Source organism: Hippocampus bargibanti, linkage group LG04 (genome assembly GCF_051943395.1).
Source record: "Hippocampus bargibanti isolate YZ-2025 linkage group LG04, ASM5194339v1, whole genome shotgun sequence".
NCBI classification, from domain to species: Eukaryota; Metazoa; Chordata; class Actinopteri; order Syngnathiformes; family Syngnathidae; genus Hippocampus; species Hippocampus bargibanti.
In genome coordinates, this window is record NC_142737.1 from 26,267,113 (window position 1) to 26,290,882 (window position 23,770).

The 23,770-nt window shown below is 41.1% G+C and overlaps 1 protein-coding gene across 7 annotated transcripts in view; it reads right to left on the minus strand.

Annotated features, from left to right (window-relative positions):
* citb (citron rho-interacting serine/threonine kinase b) overlaps positions 1 to 23,770 on the minus strand; it is a 57,256-nt gene that overhangs the window by 20,223 nt on the left and 13,263 nt on the right. For 3 of the 7 annotated variants that reach the window (XM_088994908.1, XM_088994910.1, XM_088994913.1), the window contains 21 exons: positions 21,530 to 21,700; positions 21,356 to 21,409; positions 21,199 to 21,252; positions 19,684 to 19,824; positions 17,505 to 17,630; positions 16,947 to 17,042; positions 16,664 to 16,780; positions 16,353 to 16,462; positions 16,049 to 16,223; positions 14,472 to 14,669; positions 14,329 to 14,382; positions 13,110 to 13,307; positions 8,760 to 8,953; positions 8,097 to 8,232; positions 7,902 to 8,006; positions 7,229 to 7,369; positions 5,183 to 5,302; positions 2,201 to 2,426; positions 1,720 to 1,878; positions 1,544 to 1,567; positions 556 to 705 (listed from right to left, as the gene is read on the minus strand). In XM_088994908.1, the coding sequence (XP_088851034.1) occupies positions 556 to 705; positions 1,544 to 1,567; positions 1,720 to 1,878; positions 2,201 to 2,426; positions 5,183 to 5,302; positions 7,229 to 7,369; positions 7,902 to 8,006; positions 8,097 to 8,232; positions 8,760 to 8,953; positions 13,110 to 13,307; positions 14,329 to 14,382; positions 14,472 to 14,669; positions 16,049 to 16,223; positions 16,353 to 16,462; positions 16,664 to 16,780; positions 16,947 to 17,042; positions 17,505 to 17,630; positions 19,684 to 19,824; positions 21,199 to 21,252; positions 21,356 to 21,409; positions 21,530 to 21,700 (2,749 nt within the window). The remainder of the gene's footprint in view (positions 1 to 555; positions 706 to 1,543; positions 1,568 to 1,719; positions 1,879 to 2,200; positions 2,427 to 5,182; positions 5,303 to 7,228; positions 7,370 to 7,901; positions 8,007 to 8,096; positions 8,233 to 8,759; positions 8,954 to 13,109; positions 13,308 to 14,328; positions 14,383 to 14,471; positions 14,670 to 16,048; positions 16,224 to 16,352; positions 16,463 to 16,663; positions 16,781 to 16,946; positions 17,043 to 17,504; positions 17,631 to 19,683; positions 19,825 to 21,198; positions 21,253 to 21,355; positions 21,410 to 21,529; positions 21,701 to 23,770) is intronic. The other 4 variants (XM_088994912.1, XM_088994914.1, XM_088994911.1 and 1 more) reach the window with 3 other exon arrangements.

A 23,770-nucleotide genomic window follows, 5' to 3' on the forward strand; every position in this document is an offset into this window, starting at 1 on the left:
ATTTTTCCAATGTGAGAAGAAAACAAATCTAATCATCTCATCATCACATTCATAGATATTAAATTATATGATGTTAAATGAAAAAGACAAAAATGAAGGACACTTGCAGAAATAGAATTTTACAGATGTAAGATATACAGTACTTTCAGTTAGATTTCACTTTAGAAAAGCAAACATGCTCATGACTAACGAAAACATATTTCCAATTTTACTTTTAGTTATATCAATAATTGTTGTTAACTATAATAACATGTCTGTGCTCAACCCAACATGCTGGGTATAAATAGTCCAGTACTCGGATAGCCCCCATTGACAAAGAGCTGAGGAAGCTATTTCACACTGTTTGTGTTGCTTATGACACAGTCATTTTAAGAATATCGTTTTATTATGATGTAACGCCTCCTCTATGTTTTAAGGCTGACACATTATTTTATTTTGTGCTTAGTGAGTGTTTATTTATCAAAGAGAATAGAATAGAGAACTGTCCATATCTCATTCGCCAATCTTGCGGGCAAATACCGGGAGAAAACAATCTGTTGCATAACCAGCACTCACCCAGACAGGTGGCGGCTTGTCGACCGAAGTGCACTGTATCCAGGCAAACGGTACACATGGCGGCGCGCATGTTGAGTCCCACTGTGAAGCGGTGAGCGGTGTGGTGGTGCACCCTCTCCCTCTCTCTATCTTTCATTCGCCGGCTATATTCTGAATACAAAAAGGGCGCTCACGTCAGAGAGCAGGTGCCTTCATTTCAGTCACATCTTGTTCTGTCAAACCCTCGATACATCATGCCAGACCAACTATGAAATCAGTTTAAAGAAAAGTGGTTTCAAATGATGTTGAGGACAAGCGCAGCTGAAAACTGAAATTGAAGTCAAATGGCTAAATTCATCCATATGCTTGTGACGACTGGCTCTTGCACCTAAAGGCATTATGCAGTCAATACAGTATTAAAATTCTAAAGGTGCTTCAAAATTTGCATAACTTGGTCAGTAAATGAATCAAACCACCCCAAACAGTACGACCACAATCCAATAATAAATATTTATTTATTTATTTATTTATCCAAAAGTCTGTTCTCTTCATTCAACTTTTTGTCTTTGTGTTTGTAACATTCAGCGAGCCACATCTTAAGTCGTCCATCTTAATCGATGCAACTTCATAACAAGTCATTTGTCCAATGATGTGACTGAATAATACCTTTAGATTGGGATTCATTATGTGACACAAGGCTTTGTGCCTTTCAGTGTTCATCCACAGGCTTATTTGTATATGGCGCGAAGCATAAGTGGGATTGTCATGGCTGGATAAACACTGTGGAGTTACGCAAATCAGACTGGCTAAACTTGAGCAACCAAGATAACAATGGCGCAGATTTCAAAAGCTGTGCACTGCAAAACTGCAGAATGTACTTTTGACCTGCAGGGATGAAGACATACATGCACAACTTTTAAAAATCTGGTCTTTTGAGGAATGGGTGAGGCAAAAGAAGAGAAGGGAGAAGAGACCAAACTGCAGGAGTCATGAGTTTGGGGAAACTTACTTTCAAAAGTGACCCTCCTCCTTTCTGCAAGGTGTGTGAAAGAGAAAGGATCATAAGAGAGCATCTTTTCGTGGAGGATTATATTTGTGTGCAGGAAAGGGCCGGGATTTTTGGAATAGGGAGTTGTACCCCCATACTGTCTTTTTGAACAAAGACCCGATCAGTTTGTGACTCACCCTCAGGTGTCGCAACCTCCTTCCTGCGACCCGAGTTGGATGGTACCAGGCTTGGTAAGACTTGTTGGTGATCGGGGGACTTCACCATTGCAGACATCATCATTTGTTGTCTTGCCGCCGCTGGGTTTGACGAGCTGCTAGGATCCTTGTATTGCAGCGCTGGGATGGAAATCACTTCTTGTTCATAACATTGCTCATCCTGGAGCAGAAAGGTATCTGGCAGGCTGCTGTTATTTGCCTGTTGGTTTGCCTCTTTGCCTTGATTAGCATTAAAATAATCATGATCGTTTTCGTTGCTATGACAATGGTGTGGCGCAAAAAAAAAAACGACCTGAAGGTCTAATAGACTTTATGTGCTCTTCCAAAACCAGAGATGATGATCTGTTCCTACTTTCCTCTCTCGAAAAAAAAAAAAAAAAAACGAAATGACTTGAAGAGTTTTTGTGCTCTTCCAAAACCACAAATGACGATCTGTTCCTACCTTCCTCTCTCAGAGATCGCAGTTCTGCTCTCATTTTCTGAAGTGCGTCCTCAAGCTCAGAACAGCGATTTCGTTCTTTGTCCAGGGCTACCTTCATATCGCTGTACTGTAGGGGAACTGGCTGGATGGAGGACACAGGGGAGACCTGACCCTGACTTTGTCCCTGGGCTTGGGCCTGAGCAGCTATAGCAGCCAACAGGTCCTCTCGCCGACGCCCAAAAAGACCCTGGAAGGAAAAACACAGCAAAAGGGGAAATTTTGAATTGAGAATAGAGAGCAGGTTATGTCCGTGCTCTCATTCTTAGGAGATGTTATTTTTGCTGTGCAGAGAAATAAGTGGGAGTCTTAATGACCACTTCTGCATGACTTAATCATCCATTGCTGCCTCCGAATTTCACATGTATAATTTAGTCATTTTCAGCTCCCCGCACAGTCATTTAAAATATGCATACACAATCAGACCCTAAAAGGCAAGGTTGAATTTCAGGAATAGGTTCTTAAATTTGATTTGACACTTGATTGAAATTCAAGTAAGATTATAGGCAATGCGATTGTTTTCTTTATGTGTCCACTTTGTGGCTTGTGAAAGTTTGCCACGACGGTCCCTTGACTTGGGTGCAAAAACAAAGGGGCGTGTACTGATTGATTTTTGTTATGAAGGTATAACAGTTCATGTACAGTTTTCATATCCACATACAGTATATTCTTCTGTATCGTGGACCAAGTTCCCGCACGGATGATGATGACTGTAAAGCAGGGGTGTCCAAAGTCCTGCCTGTTTTCCAGCTCTCCCAGGAGCAACGCACCTGATTCAAATCATCAGGACCATTTTGATGCTGCTTCAGAGCTGGCTGATGAGCTGATCATTTGAATCAGGTGTGTTGCTCCTGGGAGAGCTGGAAAACAGGCAGGACAGCGGCCCTCGAGGACCGACTTTGGACACCCCTGCTGTAAAGTGTCATTGAGAGTTTTGAAAGGCGCTTAGAAATAAAATGTATTATTATAATTAAATAAGGAAAATAAATAAAACTGCTACACACCAACTGTTCGTTCCCCCCCCCCCCAAAAGTTCCATTTAGATGTAATTTATAGCCACCAATAACTCATTCACTGCCAGACGTGCAAAAATGTATCCACTCCAGTGCCAGGGTTTTTGTCATTTTCACTCAAATTCTAGGACCCACAGATGATTGAGTTTTAGGACTACATCAACATTCAACGCAGCGTGAGAAACCTAAGACTCCTTACACCAGAAAAAAGAGATCATTCCTAAGTCATATGGATCTGGAGTAATATGAGGTGCAAGTGGGGGCGGTTGTACAAAAGCCAAATGCTGCCCCCTCGTGGAAAGGAAAAAACATTGCCAGAGGTCTGACCAGCGTTTTATTGGCATTCTCCAGCAAGAAAAATCAAGACCCGAACAAATTCGGGAATGGTGCTCCACGTCATATTTTCAATTCCCGAATACATTCGGGGATGGCGGTGAATGAGTTAATAATAGCCATTTTGACAAAAAAACAATTGTGGTCATCGTCCAAGAGCAACAGGGAGTGTGCGGGGGATGACTCCCATGAATGCAAACGTCACAATGACAATGACAATGACATGACTACACTTAATTACCAAAACACAATATGGCCTTCAAAGACCCCCTTTTTTCTATTGACTCCTGCTGAACCATACTTGGTTATGGTCAAGACACCTATTAATCAATGTTTGTCACCCAACTCACCAATGTTCCTCTGCCGACCCCGAAAGGACAACAAGAACCGCAAATGTCTGTGCTTCTCAGAAAAAAACACACACAAAAAAAACATTTCCTGTCGATACAATTTCAGTAACCTACAAAATATAATGAAAACATAATTCATGCCTGTGGCTGCACATTTCTTTATCTTGCATTATCTGCACTCATCATTGGCGTGTAGAAAGAGTCACAACTTCTCATTACAATGTTATTTTCTTTCAGAGCCCATAATCAATCCTTGGATTGATAATATTTTGATTTCAAGGATGTTTTATACGACCAGTATAATGTTCAGATACAAATTTCCTCTTTATCTATGAAGAACCCAGAGAGTTATTTAGTTATTGTTTATTTCATCAATAGTGTTATTTATTTCCTGTGTTTCTATGAAGGACGCGGAGGGAGTTATTTAGTTATTTATTTCATCAATAGTGTTATTTATTTCCTCTTTTTCTATGAAGAACCCAGAGGGAGTTATTTAGTTATGATTTATTTCATAAATAGTGTTATTTATTTCCTCTTTTTCTATGAAGAACCCAGAGAGTTATTTAGTTATTGTTTATTTCATCACTAGTGTTATTTATTTCCAAATTTCTTTCTGTGAAGAACTCAGAGAGGGTTATTTACTTCTTATTGATGTCATTAATAGTGTTATTATTTAATTTAAAACATTCTTATCTTACAGACAGTGTATTGTAGGTGTTTCAACCATAATTAAATAGTCCCCCGGATATAAGCCTTTACAGAGGTACCCCTGAATTTGAGACACGTGCCATTCGGAGGCTACAAAACTGTCACATCCTGATTGGTGTCAGGTGCGCGCCCCTCCCCTCCCTGTTCCTTGGGCTCACACACCTGATTTCCATTCACTAATGTGGCTTCTGACTATAAAGTCACCCGGTTAGCCTCAGTATTTGCTGGTGTTTTTCCCTTTCGTGATTCTCCACTGCTGTATGCCAGGTTGGTCGCTCTCCCTATGTTTGGTGGTCCCCTGCGTGTCTCAGTAAAACCTTTTGAACTCATCTACTGCCTCCATCGAGTACTTCGGTTCCAGCTCCTTTTTGTCCGACGAGGTCGTTTTGTTTTTTTCCTCGTGCGAACGTAACAAAAACTACATGGAACACAGTAAAAACAAAATTGACACCCCAACACACAAAATTATGTTTGGAAGTCTTCTCACAACATAAAAATACACAATTGTCAATATCGTTTGAGTGACTGAAATGTCATCTGACCTTTTTCTTCTTTGAGCCACCATGGGCCTGGGCTTGGAGGAAGTCTATGAGCTTCGTCTGCTGGGTGATCGTTCCCTCCATTTTCACCTTCTCATGGGAATACACAGCCTGCAGGTGGAGCTAAGTGAACATCACTACTGCCGTGAATTTCTCCTCAAATACTTGGATTCATATAGAGCAGGGGTCAGGAACCTATGGCTCGCGAGCCATGTATGGCTCTTATGATGATTGCATATGGCTCGCCGATAAAACTAAAATATGTATTTACTTTTTGTTTCGTCGTTTTTTTTCGCCGTTCATTTTTCCCGTTGGGGCTGCAGTTGGCGGAAAGCGCAATTTTGATTGGATGACACTGACCTAGAATGGCCGAAAGCGCCATGTTGATTGGATGATAGTGGCCGTCATGTTGAAACAGGTAAACGCCCCTTTAACTGAGCCCAACGAGTGCACTTCAGCGTGAATACACCGGTGTGTGTGCGGGGAACCGCATCGGGTGGGAGTGAGCAGGGGGCTGACGCAGCCTCCCGGAAGTGTGACAGCGGGCGTCTGCGGAGGTCTTCAAGCCGGCTTTCGATCACCGAATGCGGGCGTGCACGGGGGAATCTCTGCCTGTTCCTTTTGAAATATTTTCAAAGTGTTTGAGCTCCAGCAAGACGGCGAGGAGAGAAAATGTTCTCATTCTAATTTGCAATGAAACGATACCATCGATGAAACAGTCGAATGTCAGTGACATTTTAACAAGCCCCATGTTAACGTTAGCATCGACATACTTCTGCGAGAAGTATATTGTAGATAGCAAGTGTGGAAGCTTATGAGCCATGTGCAGGCTAGCTAGCAGTAACTTCGCCTCTGGACCGGCAAATTGAATTTCATTCCGATCGTTTTCCTGGAATTTTACCCAACACGAGGAACGGAAAACCATTCATGTTAACGGTGAGTACTATCACAGTTATTTTAAATAATGAATTCTGATATTTTGTTTGTATGCGTTTGTATGTGCGCGCGCACGTGAGCGTTTGTATGTGCGCGCGCGCGTGCATGTGGCTCTCGCTGAAAAACATTTTTAAATATTTTACTTTTATGGCTCTCTTAGTCAAAAAGGTTCCCGACCCCTGATATAGAGAAATAATCCTAAATATCACAATGCTTCAATGACCCGTGCTGTTGTCACTGCAGCCAAGCACAATATCGGTAATGACAGTAAAAATACCACTGATACATATACGTCTTTTTTTTCACATGATCATCCTCAATCTGAACACATGAGGCCATTTAATATTGAGACAGATGTGAAATGAATTCAATTGACATTTTTGTCAGTTTATTTGGCAAATAAACTGATTCTGCACCGCGCCAGATATTCATGGCGCAGTTACCATCTGTTTTGTTTTGTATCAGTGGTTTTTATAGTTGCCACCTAAAAATGGTTGGATGTACTAAGAACCGTTTGCTAAATCCGCTCTGAATGTCTTGGATACCAAAGGCCGGATGTATACTGTACATCACAGGTGTCAAAGTCAAAGCCACGGGGCCAAATCCTGACCACCGCATCATATTTTTTTTTGGCCCGCGAAGGCAAATCAAACCTGCTAAAATCATAACAAACATTTCATATTTTTGGATGTAAACCAAAATAACAGTCATTATTCTTGACTTCAGATTTGAAAACTAGTTATTCATTAGTTTGTTGTGCAGTCTATATGTAATATGTGGAGGGGATTAAACATTCTAATGGCTTCCCCAAATTCATAACGGCCCTCGGGAGGAAACCATAACTGCAATGTGGCCCGTGGCAAAAAATGACTGACACCCCTGCTGTACACATTCATTTTGCAAAAGACTCAAATCTGTACAGAATGCAAAAGACAACTCAACATTTTGGATCTGGTGCCTCCATATGAACTCATGTTCGTCTAATTCACTGAATGGTGACCATAACCTTAGCCAATGAAGAAAAATGCACGTTAATGTAGCATAGGATTTAAAGTGTTATAGACATGCAGATGTAGTTTCTAGTCTAGTAGGAGTGTGTGCATGTAGCAGCACCTGGATGTTCTCCAGCTGATATTCTAGATCAGTTCTTTCGGTTTTCAGCAAGTCAGACTGGTCCAGGGCGTCTTGCAGGCCCTGCGTCAGACGAAAGATATGTGCCTTCTGAGCATCCATCTGCTGCTGAAGCTTCTCTTGCTACAAAAGAACAACAGATGAGATGGCACATGATCAGATTCCAATACACATTTGAGTATTTACCCCGATGACTCTCCAGACTTTGGAGTGAGTTTAGGAAACAGGTGTGCAGGCCTGGGGGCCAATTCTGGCCCGCCACTTCATTTTATTCGGCCCGTGAAAGCTAATCAAGCATGTCAAGTGCCATGATACAGTATTTGCAAAAGTCTGAACTAAAATTTCAAATTTAAACCACAATCACAGTCATTATTCTTTACTTCAGATTTGAAAAGCAGTTTTTCATTAATTTGTTGTGCGTTCTGTATGTAATACGTGCATGACAGGAAGCATTCTACTGGTTTCCCCAAACTCATAACGGCCCTCGAGAGGAAACCGTAACTCCAACGTGGCCCGCGGCAAAAAAAATGAGTTTGACATCCCTTGTTTAGTGGCGTTTTTGTCTAGACACCACAAGCATATTGTTGGAATATGTTATGGTGTCATGATGTTGTCAAAGATCTGTGATGATAACGTGTGAAAACACTGAATGGACCTCCTCCAACAGCCGCTGTTTGAGATCTCTCTCACTCTCCAGTTTTTGTTGCAAACTATGCGCATTCATCTCCAGCATGGCATGCTTCTTCTCCAAATCATTCAACTAGACGACAGAAAACAGGATGTGGTCTTTGTAACATACGCAAACCACGGAGAGGATTCGAGATTCGTTCTTCAGGGCAAAAACACTTACAGTGTCCGCAAGACTCTCAGCTTTTAGTTTTTGGTCTTTGAGAATCTGCTGCAATGCCAACATCTCAGCTTTGTGCTCCTTCACGGCCTGTTCCACATCCTGACGAGACTCAGAGCTGCGCTGCTCAGCACGAAGTCTAAATGACAAAAAAAAGAAAAATACATTTTTTTTCCTTTCAACTGTGCTATATTCTTAAAGAAGGTACCAACCAACGATCCAGCTCAACCACACAAATCACAGCAAAAATTACATTTCTTTCTGGTTTGTGTGCATAGCAAAATCCAATTGCCTTGACAAGCCCACATTTTTATACGAGCAGCACATAATGTTTGGATGCAGAACACCGAGAGATGATCCTTTAAAGAGTAAGCCTTTTGCATCCCGTGAGTGTAGGTGGATGCAAGCAACAACAATAGCGGTAATAGCAAATGCAGTAGAGAAGGTCACGGGTTATTCTTTCTGAATATATAACAGGTATTGTGATGACCTATTGAAAGTGGTGTGACAAACTAAACCTACTTCAAAAATAATCGATCCCCTTAACATATTTGAAAATGCTTTCCACTTCTCGATGTTTGAGAGGAAAAGTGTGTTAAAAATAGTCAGAATATTATTTAACCTTGAGGGCATTGTGTGGATGACAGCCAGTGTGTTTTCATTCACCTGTTCTGTTTTTCAGTGTCCAGCATTCTTTGGGCCTCCCGCGTCCTCCTCTCAGCCTGGTTCTTCTCCTCTTCCAGTGTTGCTCTCCAAGCATCCCACTGTCTCTCCTTCTCCAGCAGTTCATCATTTAATGTCTCAAGTTCCAGGACTTGCTCCTCCAACATCGTGCACGTAGTCTTCAGTGTTTCAAGATTCTGAATAGTAGTAAAGGGTTAGATCACAAGTGTCAAAATCAAGGTCCAGGGCCAAATCTGTCCCGCCACTAGTTATTCATTTAGTTGTTGTGCGCTTTATATGTAACATCTGGAGTGGATTAAATATTCTAATGGCTTCCCCAAATTCAGAATGGCCCCCGAGAGGAAACCGGAACAACAATGTGGCCCATGGAGAAAAATGAGTTTGACACCCTCAGGTTCGATGGTAGATGTTGCATGGACATTGGTTTATTTCTTCGCACAGATAAAATAAGAGAAGATAAAAGAAGAGGAACGGAAAAAGAAGTAGAAGACCAAAACATAGGAGCTGCTGTAAAGGCAGCCACTCTAAGGCAACCACTAGAAAAGCATTACCGTACAATGAGGCTCTGCTGTGCATACTGATGAGACGTACCGACAAAATATATCTGACACTTTGTAGTTGTTTTTGTCACCAAAAAGCCATACATACCTAAACTGCACTGCAACCATCTTGTGTGCACTCTAAAGCTTCACGTCACTAAAGTTGAAAATACTTCAAAAAATTTCTGAAAGAAAAAGTGCCAAACTTACTGTGGCAAACAAGTGAAAAAACCTACAAGTCAACAAACATTCACATCCACAGCAAAGGAAAATTTGGAGTGTTAACTAACCTATGGTGCATGTTTTTGGAATGTGGGAGGCAACAGGAGTACCCGTAGAAAACCCACACAGGCAGGGTAGAAAATGCTAACTTCATACAGGAAGGCCGGCGCTGGAATTGAACCTTGCATCTTTGCACTGTGAGGTTATTGACCTAACCACCTGATCCCGTTTGAACCAACTACAAAAGGGAATTTTTGAGGTGGAAGCTGTGATGCTTACTTTTTGCCCCCACGTCTCCTGACTTCATCCCCCTTCAATCAGTGCGTGCCTTCTAGAGTTGGGGAGAAATACGTGTTTTTGGCAGTTCTCGGTCAGTGAAAAGGATTTCAAAGGAGTCGACCAATGACATTTTTAGTGGTCTTTTATGGAGGATGAGATGTCACGACTGGGACCAATACCATAAAAAAATGTTTTAAAATCTGATGACACATGAGTGCAGGATTTACACAGTGCCACGTCTCTAACAGCTTAAAAAAGCATCAAACAACCGAATTATAAAGCCTTGAAAATATCCGTGGATTTTATAAGATGAAGAGCAGCGTTTGCTAGAGAGGAAAATTTGGGAACAAACTAAACTGAGACAAAGAGATCGGAAAATTGTCCAGCTATCAAAAATGAGTATGCAGTTCCATCCACATCATTTTTCAAAATTATTCAACAGTTTGAGAGTATTTTTTTCCAGATCAAAAATAAAAAAAAATCACTGGGCAACAGGTGTAAAATAAAAGCTCAACAAATACATAATAATGGACTTGAGACAATACGTCTCAAGTCCATTAACACAGGAATAAACTGTTGTGATAAACGTTGTTTTGAAATCGCTGTGGGGTGTGTTAAATTACACATTTTGACACAGGACATTTTACTTTTTGCATCACATGGCCGACACAAAGAGCTGATGTTAAATGTCGGGAGATAAATATAGCCTGTGCTGGTCTTGCAGCATCACCACAGCTCTCAGAAGTCCAACGCTTCCACAGCTGACACGACCTGGGAGTGATGAGGATGACAGATTCCGCCCTCCCACACACCACCGCATCCCTCGTCTATTCCTTCCATTGCTGGTTACACAACCGGCAGAGCGCTGCTGGACGCCCACACACATGCTCCCACGGGAGGAGTGCACACATCGCACAGCCTCACCGCTTTCTTGCCAACCAGAATATTACACATTAGAATACAGAATTATTCAGACAGATTCTGTTGCCAGATTTACACTTTACAGTGTCAGCGCTGGGAGAGATGTTTTGGTCTCCTGTCACAAGTTGTGCAGATATCACATAATGCATGTTAGTGAAAACCAAGTGTCTGACTAGCTATGAGTGGGAGGTGGGAAGAAAAAGCAGACTGAACTGAAAAACTATCGGTGACTGATATAAATACATCCACACATTTGGTTTTGGAGAAGAGGGTGGCATTTTGGTGCAGAATGTTCAAACACAGCAAACTAAAATGTTGGTGGACAGCTCGCAATGAATTCACCAAATAATGGATTTATATCTCTGCAATTATTGTATTTTGCATGAGAGGATATGTGTGGGATACTTGGAAAAAATTGGGTGAGATCTCACAAAATGGATTTCAATTAAATCCCAGGAGGTGTATCGAGCAAAATGACAGCAGCACAAACAAATCGAAAAGTTTGAAAATGGGTGTTCTGTAGACTATTTAGCTGTCAACAAGAAATGGTAAACAGTCAAACCTCGGTTTTCGAACGTCTCGGTTCTCATCCCATTCGTTTTCAACCAAAAATGTCATATTTTTTATGCCCCAGTATATAATCGAAATTTGGTCCTCAACCAAACAGAGTGCATCTGAATGCATCACTCGACTACCTTATACGTCACGTCCTTATATGTCACGTCTTGCTCATTGTGACCGACGCATTAATATTGTTGTTGTTTTATTTTTGCGAAAATGCAGACATGTATTTGGTTAAGATCTCCTGAATAGTATGATTTTAAAGCAATCAGAGGATGATTTGAAAAGTTAGTGTGCCCTGTGTTTGCCCAAAGACAGCTGGGATAGGTGCCAACACGCCCCGTGGCAGAAAGAAAATTGGTGAAAGTAAGTTTGTTTTTATAGAATTTTACACATGACCTGCTCTATTATTAAGTTTTTATCCGGTTTATGCGATGAAATAGTTAAAACTTTGTTTTCTAGACACTTTGAACAGATTAAGATTTTTTACATTGATTTTCATGGAAAGTGCTGTTTCGGTTTTTGAACAAATCGGTTTTCGAACAGGTTTCTGAAACGGATTATGGTCGAAAACCGAGGTATCACTGTACAGTTAAAATGTGTCTCTGGTGTTAGGAGCATGCGTTTGGCCAAAAATCAGCCGAAATGAGCAGTTTTTGCATTGCACCCAGGTGAAATTTACCAAAACGTGCTCACTGAGATAGCAAACAGATTATTTTCTTGTTACGAGTGACATTTTCTGAGGGAATTCGGAGGGAGGTGGGTTTAATTGTTGAGAGCCGTAATTGCAGAGTGATGTTTTGAAGCACCAGATGTGTAATCCCCCTCACCGGGTGAAAAAAAAAAAACAATAATTATTTATAGGCAGCAGTGTGTTTATGATAGCCAGAAGGATGCTCATCCCTTTTTTTTACCCCCTCTTGTTGGGATATTTTGGTGCACAACAGCTGTCTACTATTTTTAAATTGTGGTGTTGTCTAAAATGAAATGCAAGTTTATTTTACCCTGCCAAAATGGCATTGTTAACATTTAGTCAATTGACAGAGCTCGATGGTGATGTATGTGCTAATTTGGTGCAGCAGTAGGATTTGATTACATCAATAAAATCCTATTAACAATATTTTTTTGTATTCGTGGAAGTGAAAAAAATAATCACTACTGCCTTTTACAACATTAGCTTTATCAACATAGTCTGGGAACAAATTCTAGTCAGGGCTCCCAGATGATAACTTTCACGGCAAAATCGACATGGTTGAAATAAAATGATTCAGTTGTGCTGCTCATTATTCACGCAGGATATTGTTTTTTTATGTTTGTTGGGCTTTTTTGAAGTGTTTCCCAGTACACCTTGATGAATGGTGCCTGAAAGTGGTACCCTTCATCAAGGTGCCAACTACATGGCTATATAGTACATTAAGGATGTTGTAAGACTGCAGTTTGATGATTAAAACCTGAAATTAACAGCAACCTTCCAGAATATAAAAAAATCTCATTGGCATCCTTTATCGAATTTGTTGGTTGGATATGCTTTTTCACCAAGCTTATTTACACGTGAAATAAAAGACAGATGAAGGTTTACCAATCTTAGTTGTAACGTGACAGCAAAAATGAATTGTGACCTGCATTGTAAATTGGAAACTAAAATTCAAATGAAAACTGCTCAAATATGTAATGTAATAAACAGCATCAATATATATTTATTTTCACTACAATTGACCATCAGGGAGCGTTAACAACAACAATTGTAAACAACAAAGGGACAAACTCCACAGACAAAACAGGAAGCAATAGAAGAGAGGCCGCAGCTCACCTGTTTTTGGTTGTTCATGTGCATCTCACGGTCAGCCACCTCTCGACGTAGCTGGTCCACATCCTGGCTGAGCTGCAGTCGGTCCTCTCGCTCGTCAGATGCTTCATCCAGCTGCTTAGACAGGTAGAAGTTCTGGCGGTTCAACTCAGCATTCTCATGAGTCAGTGAGGTCAACTGTTCTTCCAGGTCGGTGATCACCTGTGGAAAGTTTGTGACACGAAAACACACAGAGTAACTACTTCTAAGCTTTCTTCAGGTTTTAAGTAAGAAATATAATCGGCTAATAGCCATCACCATTTCATGGGCTAATCACGTCTTTCTACTCTAATCATGCATACTCGCCATGCATGCTCTTGAGTCTGATGAGGGGGTATGTGAACAAGCACCCTCCATTGTCAGCTCTCAGGAAAACGTGTTCCGTGCATTGATTCAAGGAGTGGGGGGAGGGCATGAGAAGCAAATCTTTTCTGTGCATAAATGAGTTGTTTCATTTCGACTCAGAAAATCTTTTCCCCTGAGACCGCAGACTGACAGTAGCATCTGAATACTTGAGTCTCGCTGCAGAAGTTAACAGTGGTGCCATAAGGATCTGCAGTCTCCGCATGTCTGTCAGTCAAATCCATTAAGCCTCACCAAGTACTGATTGCCTAGTACTAAAAAGTCACAGTGGAAACTGTGAGTATGCAGAGATCAACAGTAAGAGAAGAAAGAAAGTTTCTGATTTGTTGTTTGTTCTTTGGTGGAATTAAATTTGGAGGTTACGCAGCATCCGAAGCAGGAACACCAAGCTGAGGACTGTCTTCTTTCCAGAACCTATTGGACTATCAAATATCGTGGAGAGATACCAGACCCATTGTAAGCAGCCTAACTTGATTTGGGGTTGATCAGAGGCACTTTAAATGGCGGGCATGTACGGATTCCGCTTTAAAATGGGTTTAAATGGGATTGATTAATTTTGAATACAGACAAATGTTTGTGTATAAGAGCACATTTTCTCAACCACTTGTTTATTTTGACTTGTTTGTTTCCCGTTGGTTTGTTTTACTTGCAATATCCAGGTTATAGGTCCCATTATTGAGGGACAAAGCTTTGAAAATGCATCCAAACAGGACGACGTATAATGTACACATAAACATCCACAACAATAAGTGAGTAACCTTGATCAGTTGATGACAGCCAGTGTAGTCATGCAAATAATAAAATATGTTGTGCTGCTTACCGCACAGCTGTCCCTCAAAGCGTCATACTTCCGTTGTATCTCATCCCGGTGTGCCTTACGGATTTGACAGGCGAGACAGTCATATTTCAGCTAACGAGTAACACACCATCACAAAATGCTCTCCTTTTCCATTCATGTCTCACTCTGAGGACAGTGATCTCCTCCTCAGCTTCTGCAGTGGTCTCTTCGAGCTCAGTCTTGGCATGTTGCAGTTGGTTTTCCAAAGCGCGGCGAGCTGCCTGAAGGTTGGTGATCTGGGCTTCGCGCTCCTGCAACGAAAGGGTCACCTCTGTCACCTGCCGCTTGATCTCCAGCTTCTGCTCCTCATGCTCCAGTCCAATCTAAGAAGACAGATGGAGCGAGAATCCATATTCAGGCAGTCGCATGATTTTATCCTGAAAAAGCATTCACTGGATTACCTGAATAATTACTGTGACTGTGCAACTATTTTCAAGGTCATAATAAGATATTAAACATTTTTAATGTAATGGTAAATTCAAGGTGGCGGGGGAAAAAATCCAACCTGCTAGCAATGGCAACAGTAGATCAAATTGTCATTCCTTCATTCTTCAAAGTATGGACAATCTTTACAGTTAATAAGATTGAAATGTATCCAGTGCAAAATACAGGTAACATCCGAGTTCCGACCGTTCCGACAAAACAGTCGTAATGCGTCTGTGTACGCTCTCAGTCGTACAGGTCGTAAGTCAAACGGTCGTAAATCGAAATGCATTCAAAACGGCTTACACGAGGTTTATACGACGGGATAGTATACAATGTTAATCTGTTGTTTTTAAGCAATGCTTTCTCTTGGATACTATTATACACCAAAATGTTGACAGTTCATTTATATATCTTATAACTTTTTGTGTCATTTTAATCATTTTAGATTTCGTATTATCGATCTTTATTACTGTGTCGGTGCACGCGCCTTCTGTGGACCCAAATACGCATGCGAGCCCGATATCTGTGCGAGTGAGATGCCGTCATGCTGGAGAAAATTGTCAGACGCGTTTGTTAATAAACAGTTATTTTGTATCCTCGTTTTGTGCAATGCTGCTCCGGCAAATGAACATCCCACTTGTTCGATATTGTCACGTTCGGATTGACAGCTGGGGACGGAGCTGCGCCTCCCCGCTTCCACCACCTCCTTCATCAGGACAGCGGGTACGAAAATGGGACGCTGTCAACTTTTATTTATACTTTGTATTACCCTGGACTTTCTATATCTTTGGTGCAGCCCACATCCCGCAATCCTTTCGGGATTGTTCCTTCTCTGCACCACCGTGTGCGAGTTGCTTTTCGCCATTGGCGTAGAATGCGGGTCGGGTTTCCCATTGCCCCTCCCCTCCACTCGTCATTTTTGGTATTCTTTATTTTTGATTATTCCCCTGGTCCACTTTTTGGGATCAGCGCTTTGTGTTGTCTCTTAATAAATCATCCTGCACGGCCCTCTGTCTCTGTCGATTACTTGGGGATCCAGACATGCAATTTCGCTCCGACAAGTGGGCTGCTCTCTAAACAAGAAGGACCACCTCGAGTCCTGTATTCTACCAAATGCATCAATAGCGTTTCCGGCTGTCGCGATGGCAGCCGTAGAATTTAAAAAAAGGTCTGGCAGTCGTGGTCCTAAGTACGGGTGGCCGTAACTCGCACGGGTCGTAAATCGGATGTGACCTGTATACAGTAAAAGTTGATGCTACCGAATATCAATATGAACCTCTCTGAGCCTGTTTTCCAGCTCCAAAACTCGACTCTTTTGCGTATGCTCTTGGTGGCTTGTTTTTTCGAGATGCTCCTCAAGTTTGGCATTCTGTGCTTCCAATTTCCCAGCTTGAGACTCCAAGTAGAACTTCTGCTGGCGGAGCTCAGAGATCATCTCTTCCTGGGCTTTCCTGTCATTACAACACATCCAAAGGTGCAAAAGGGAACAGTAAAAGGCACATATAATCTTCAATTAAACTGCTAAAACAGCAGACTGGACAAAGCATAGTCGAGGGAAATGGGCAGCAATCACTACTTACATATTTTTCTGGGTGTAAATGCTGCTGTTTGCTGCTAGTTTGTTGGCCTCAGACAGTTCAGTAATTCTCTGCTCCAGGCTGTTCATCTTAGACTCCATCGCATTTATGGTCTAGAAGAAAAGGTTTACCAGTACAGCTTGAAATAATAATGAGGTGGCAACAATTTATTGTGCAGACTTAGGTACTGGAATGTTTTGTGTCTCCTCAATGAAGAAAGTCAGATAATCTAAACAACAAATCTATATCATTCTGATAAATGTGAAAATACATATATCCAAAATCATTTCGCTTCCAAGCTAGTCAGCTCTTACCGCCTTCTGTTCACTGATGATGCTGCACTTCTCGCGAACCTCCTCCTCATATTTGCTCTGACTGGACTCCAGCATTTCTTTATCAGCCATGTCCGCCTTCATTTGAGACTCCAGCACCTGCCAGGCAACTCACAAAACCAGTTCAGTATGTCACTTAACGAGACAAAGGATGTTGAGAAGAGGTACACTTACAGCTCAGGTGACAAGAGCAACATTCAACATGGATTGTATTATTTTTGTTGTTGTATTTACCACACAATGAGCCCATATTACTTCATTTAACCTTAATCTTATCTTCACAGAGCTTCTCCTTCTGTTTAAGATGTGTTTCCATCCTCTGTGCTGTGGCTTGTGAATCTCGCAGATTCTCCTCAAGCTCCTATATAAAAGGATTAGACGGTGCACATCATTGCAAAACACCTGTAAAATTTAACTCGGTTTCTATTGTAAAAAATTCACATCTTATATCTCAATGCATCCATTTTTTACACCTCTTATACTCTTTAGTACCACCGGTCAGCCGGAGCTTATCAATCAAGGGCACATACTGTATAGACCAGGGGTGCCCATTACGTTGATCGCAATCAAGAGGTATTTCTCGGATTGGCCACACATCGATCGTGAGGGCTGGAGAGGAGTGTGGGCAAAGAACAGGAATCTTTGGTAGATCAAAAATGTTATCATTGGCCCGAAATGTTTGGTCACCCTTGGTATAGGCAAACAACTAATCACATTCACTTTCTGAAAGGATGCCTTGCAAACTTGAACCTTTTCTCTACAAATTTAAGAAAAAACAATCTCACACGCCCTCTGATTATTTTACAGATAAAAAATGGGTTACCAGAATTGTATCTGCCATCTGCTGGATTTGCTGTCCTTTGCTCTGGATGTCATCCTTCATTTTGGTCTCGCGGCGTTCAACAATCTCAAGCCTTTTCACCTGGTTCTCCAGTATCTTTCGACCATCCTGTACACGCCCGCACAAGTGCAAACATCATTTCACACATCGGGCATTATGTTTTGGGCAATCTTTGCAATATGGCTGCACTCTTAGGGGGACAAAATCATTATGAGTCTGCTCTATGAGTACAGTTTAAACAAAATTAGAAATTTGTAACTGGATTGCTTGATATTGAATACAAGCCACTGCATTTCATTTGTAACCTCAAAGGAACAGCAAGCTGACACTTCTCTGTAGAAGTGTTACAACAGTGTGACCAAGTAATTCATTTGACTTGAAAACCAAAAAGATTTGGGCTTTCCATCCATCGATGATGAACATGAAGTCAACCTTTCGGTTAATTCCAGGTGCTGGACAGTACTTACATTTGGATTCAATAAACAACAAATGCCTTCAACTTGTGGATTACTGCCAACAACAAAGTTTTTTTTTTTTTTTTTTTTTGTGGATGTTTTTCAAAGATTCATTACGGTGCCGTTTTTTGGTATGTGCATTCTTCATGTTAAATTGACCTGGCCAGTCGAAAATGTCCCCCTTCCTTAGCTTGGTTAACCACTTTGTTGTTTTGGCAATGTTGGACTTTAACTAATTCACTGCCAGATGATGTGCAAATATGTGTCCACTCCAGTGCCAGGGTCTTTGTCATTTTTACTAAAATGACAGGACCCACATAATATTGAGTTTTAGGACTACATAAACATTCAATGCAGTGTAAGCAGTGACGTGGAGTCAGGGGAGGCAGGTGAGGCTGTGCCTCACCTGTCATCACGGAAATGTCAAGTGACAAAATAAATTAAACAGTTATATTAATTTAGTGATTTGTACTTTAACGTTATTTTCCATTTAACTTCACCATTTTCAGATTTTTTTTCAAAATCGCAGAATTTTCACATTTACCATTCAAATACTAAGTGTGTCACGTTTTGCGAGGTGGTGATGGCGGGTGCGGATCCCAAAAAGCAGGCAGGAGGGAGCAGGAGGTTGTTTGACAAATTGTATTAAAATAAAGGTCAGCAGGAACAAAATGTAAAACATCAAAATGATCTGAACGGAAAAAATACAAAGTATCAAAAGAAGATCAAAAGTAAAAGTCCGCCAGGTTAAACAAACACATGCACAGCATACACAATGCAGCAAACAATGAACCGACACCGTATGGTCGTGCCGGGTGTCCTTTTAAGTGACATTGATTATAACGACCAGCACCTGCGAGGCTGCCGGCAGGGCTGACGTCGCTACCCGTTGGTCGCCAATCTGATCGGGACGACCAGCACCTGTGCAGGTGCAGGCGGGGCCGACAGCGCCCCCCCGTTGGTCGCCAACCAGATCATGACAAAGTGGAGACGAGCGGTGAGGCAGCAGCCGGCTGAGCCTCACCATGGATTGTGCAATCCCTATGCTAACTGAGCTGGCTTGCTCTGCAGTGAGATCGCATTGCTATCCCTCTGCATGTCGCTATTAAAGTGTTCAAAAGCTTTTAGTATATGAACTAAATTTCTACAGTTTAGCTGGTGTATATAATGTACTGACACTGATCATTATAAACACTGTACTACAGTGTTTATTTTATTTTATTTTTATCAAAACTGTGTGCATAGGTGAGGCACACAGTTCTCCTGCCTCATGACAGGGGGCGCTGGTGATTAGAGATTCTTCTTGCGACTCCTCGGCTACAGAATGGCTCATTACATATCGAAATTGAAAGAATTCTCTAAACTGGACTTTCAATGGAAACAGGAGATAATAATTAAAGGAAGACCAACACTTCCCAGCTTTCTGGCCAAGAAGGATCTCATTGAAACTATTCCTGAAGCGACAAAGTTGCTCCAGCTCGTGCTCACTGTTCCAGCTACTACAGCATCAATGGAGCGGTCATTCTCAGCAAAAAAGACTGAAAACATACAGTCGTAACTGGACTGATACAGGACGACTTTCTTCACTGGCAGTGATCTCCATTGAGACAGAGAGACTTGGACGTCATTCATAAGTAAAGGTAACACGATAACGTTTTTCTATATTGTCTTTTTTTTTTGTTTGTTTGGGGGGGTTGTTTCTATACCTCAGTTTCACGGAGACGTCTTCGCAGACTGTCATTGGAATCCTCCTTGTTCTGTAGCCTTTCTAAATCCCGTTCCATGCGCTCTTTGGCCATCTTCATACTTTGAAGATGGTCTGTGGCTTCAGAACTGGATTTTAATGCCTAGGAATTGGTGTTCAATGTCAAAAAAATTGGTACAAAATGATAATTACAGTTTTCTCATCCGAAAGAATATTGTCATGCTTCACCTATTATCTACCAACCAAATTCTAAGGAAATTTTGAATGGTCCAGATAATATTTGTGATTAATGTATGGTGAGTTGTGCTTGGTTTGTGGAACTACAGTATTTTTGACTTTAGCGTAAAAAAAAACTGTCGTTGTTTGTCCAAATTTGAACAACTGTTGTTAAAATGTTACCATTTGCCATGCTAACACAACAGCCACAACATCAAAACATGAAATAAGTACAGAACATAAAGAAAGCTTGTTGATTATTTGATTGTGATCTGTGGTCATTGACTATTGAAAGCGAATAGACCTAATGCATATGCTACCATGCTAAAAGTTGTTAATGTTTGCATTTTACAAAAGAGGGGGAAACATTGAGGGACAAGGATGAGAATTTCACATTTTATGTTGTTGCTTATGATTTTCATTGGCACTAGATATCCTACTAACATGAAAACATTGTTGATGATATAATAATGGAAGACAACAATCTGAGCAAAGTAAGCGCTGAGGTAGAGCAACACGAATTTCACTCTACCTGCTGTGGACATGTACATGTACTGTGGATTGGTGGTAAGTTTCATTTCTCTGCTCAATAAGTCATGTACTATGATGTGTCAATTTTGAGATACTACATCTAATCAAACAAACAAGCAAACAAACAAATAATCACCACAACCTTAAAATAGTTACATTTCGTCCCAGACTGTTTAAGTGTTGTTTTTCTGCTCATCCATTCTGTTCTCCGGCTTATCCGTTTGGAGTGTTTGTGAAGCACACAACTTTGCAGCTCAAACTTATTTAATGAATCCCTGGCATTGCCCGCTGAGATTCAATCTGCTAAACAACATTCGTTTGCATAATTAATATTACAATATGTGCAGGAAGTACTGTTTGGAATATTTGGGAAAGTGTTGGGTTAGAAGAAGGAAGACCATTCAGAAGATCATTTCCAATTCAAGGAGCTTTATGATCAGAATCAGAATCATCTTTATTGCCAAGTATGTAGAACACACAAGGAATTTGTTTCCGGTAGAACACGCTGCACTCGTATCGTTGTCAAAAAAACTGCTAAGTGGCACTATACAGTTCCATTTTGGCTACTGTTGAAAGAGTTCAAAGAGTTAATGGCTTGGGGGAAGATGATGTAAGACATGGGCCAAATCTGACGTTAAGGCCATATTAGAAGGGAAAGAATGATGTCACAAATGAATTTTTATATGGTTATCAGAAAGCCTATTGGGGTGTTTTCTTTCGTTCATCCAGGGGTGCACGGTTATATAATTTTCAAGCAAGGATTTTCTACCTTGGCAAGCTTCTCTTGAAGATCATGGAGCTTTGACTGCTGCTCTAAATTGGTCTGAAACCAAAATCACAGTTAAAATAATGTCGATTATTTGACCTTCTTTTGAAACTAGTCCAAAATGGTCCAATACTGTTTGTTGATTGGTTTGGTAAGATACCTTTTCCAGCTTGGTGATGAGCTCATCTGCTTCAGCTTTGCCTTGTTCTTTGGCCTGTGAATAAATACATTTCAGAGTGTCAGTGAGCTTATACTTGGGAAAAAAAACAGTCACAGCATTCTCTTCCTAAATCTAACAGCGTGATAAAAAAGGCCCGATCTGAAAATGAAACACCTTCTGCAATCGATGCTGATAGTCTCCTGCCTTCCTCTTCAATTCCTCACTGTTCTGTCGAGACTCTTTCAACTCTGCCTCGTACAGGTCGCTGCGGCGACGAGCAGCTGACAGGTCCTCCTCCAGTTGTCGGATGGAAACTCGCATCTCCTCCAGCTGGGCATGATATTCCTGTGAAGAAACCAAATAATTCTCTCAAACAAATTTTGAAACATATATGGGAAAGCACAGTAAAAAACACAATTTTTTAAAATTTCATTTAAAAAATATTAAAAAAAAAAAACAATTAAAAAGGAAAAGGGTGGTTAGCGTGTCAAACTCACATTAGAGTATAGAGCAGGGGTTGGGAACCTTTTTGACAAGAGAGCCATAAAACTAAAATATTTTGAAATGTTTTTCAGTGAGAGCCACACCACGCGAGTGCGCGCACACAGACTTTTCAACAAAATGTCAGAATTTAATATTTAAAATAACTTTGTGATAGTACTCACCGTTAACATGAATGGTTTTCCGTTCCTCATGATTGGTAAAAATCCAGCGGAACGATCGGAATGAAAGTCAACTTGCCGGCTCCATATGCGAAGTTACTGCTAGCTAGCCTGCACACGGCTCATTAGCTTCCACGCTTGCTATGCAACATACTTCTCACAGAAGTATCTTGATGCTAACGTTAACATGGGGCTAATTGGGCTTGTTAAAATGTCACTGACATTCAACTGTTGTGTTCGATGGTATTGTTTCATTGCAAATTAGAATCAGAACCTTTTCTCTCCACAAAGGCAAATCCTCCGGTGCTTTCAAGCTGAAGTGTACTTTGTTTTTACTCCTCGGGCTCATTTAAAGGGGCATTTACCTGTTTCAACTGACGGCCAGAATCATCCGATCAAAATTGCGCTTTCCGCCAACATCGGTCAGTGTCATCCAATCAAAATTGCGCTTTCCGCCAACCGCAGCCCCAACAGAAAATGAACAGAAAAAAGCGAGAATATGCATTTAGATTTATCGGCGAGCCATATGCAATCATCAAAAGAGCCATAGGTTCTCGACCCCTGGTATAGAGGTACGGACGGTCTCCCTGGTTGGAGTTTGCATAGTTGTCCTCAGTGGCAGGCCATCGATTTCATCGCTAGGCCTTCAGTAGTGCTATGTCTGAATCAATCCAGACTGAAAAAAGTGTAGTGTGATTTACCACAAGTCCACTAGAGGGTACCTTTAGCCAGGAAATAACTGTCCGACCTTTCTTAATGTCATTTTTTTTTAAGTATGTCTTGAAAATGGCTTTAGCAGTAAATCTCCAAACCAAATCCATTTCTTCTCCTCCTTCTTTGTGAGTTGACAAAACTGCTATTAAAGCAACACAATATATTTGCTTATGCAGCTCACGACAGATATGGCGTGCTAGCTCTGGCCAGTAGGCTCTTATGATGAGCGGCGAGTGATACTGTGATTGGCTAGTGATTAGCCAATCATGTGACTAACCAATCACAGTTTGCGAAAACTCTGACGTTGACCAAGGCGTTGGTACCCATTTTGGGTTGGTTAGAGCAACAGTTTGATCGACACATTTAATGCGACAGGGCCCGCACAACTGATTGTGTAGGCGGCCAAGTAGATTTCTGTCTCTGGTAACAAATAATGGCTGAAATGTAATTGGTTAAATACCTGCTTAAATACGAAAAGACATGTCTGGAAGCAACGCAACAGTGGAAAATTAATGAAAGGAAAGTGAAAAACAATTTGAAATTATTTAATAAGAATTCATGGACAAAATATATGACCATCAGTCAGTGATTCCGATATTTTTAGGCCAGCAAAGAAGGCTTTGCCGGCACTGACGGTCCGCGACTGGTTATACTTGTGCAATTACCACATGAAATGGAAGTGAAAAGTGGCTCACTGTTTGTTTCAGTGTTTCTTGACCTGAATCCAGCAAGAAAAAAAGTTCATGTTCGACACTTCTGCATGTGAGCAGATGCATACATATGTAATGCTGTTGACTACATTCAAACTGCAAAGGATGAAAAGAAATCTTTCATTGTAAAGCTGTTTGTTGGAAGCAATTTGGTAGGAAACGATGTTGGGAGTAAGTAGGAAGTGCCATTGTCCCTTCATTTACCTGTCTGTCAAAAAGTGATTGGTTACAGTCTTGCTCTAATTACAAGAAGAACATCCGCCTTATCAGGTTACATGCCTGCACATTAATCTGCCTAATAAAAACTAACATCTCCTAACTCATAGTCT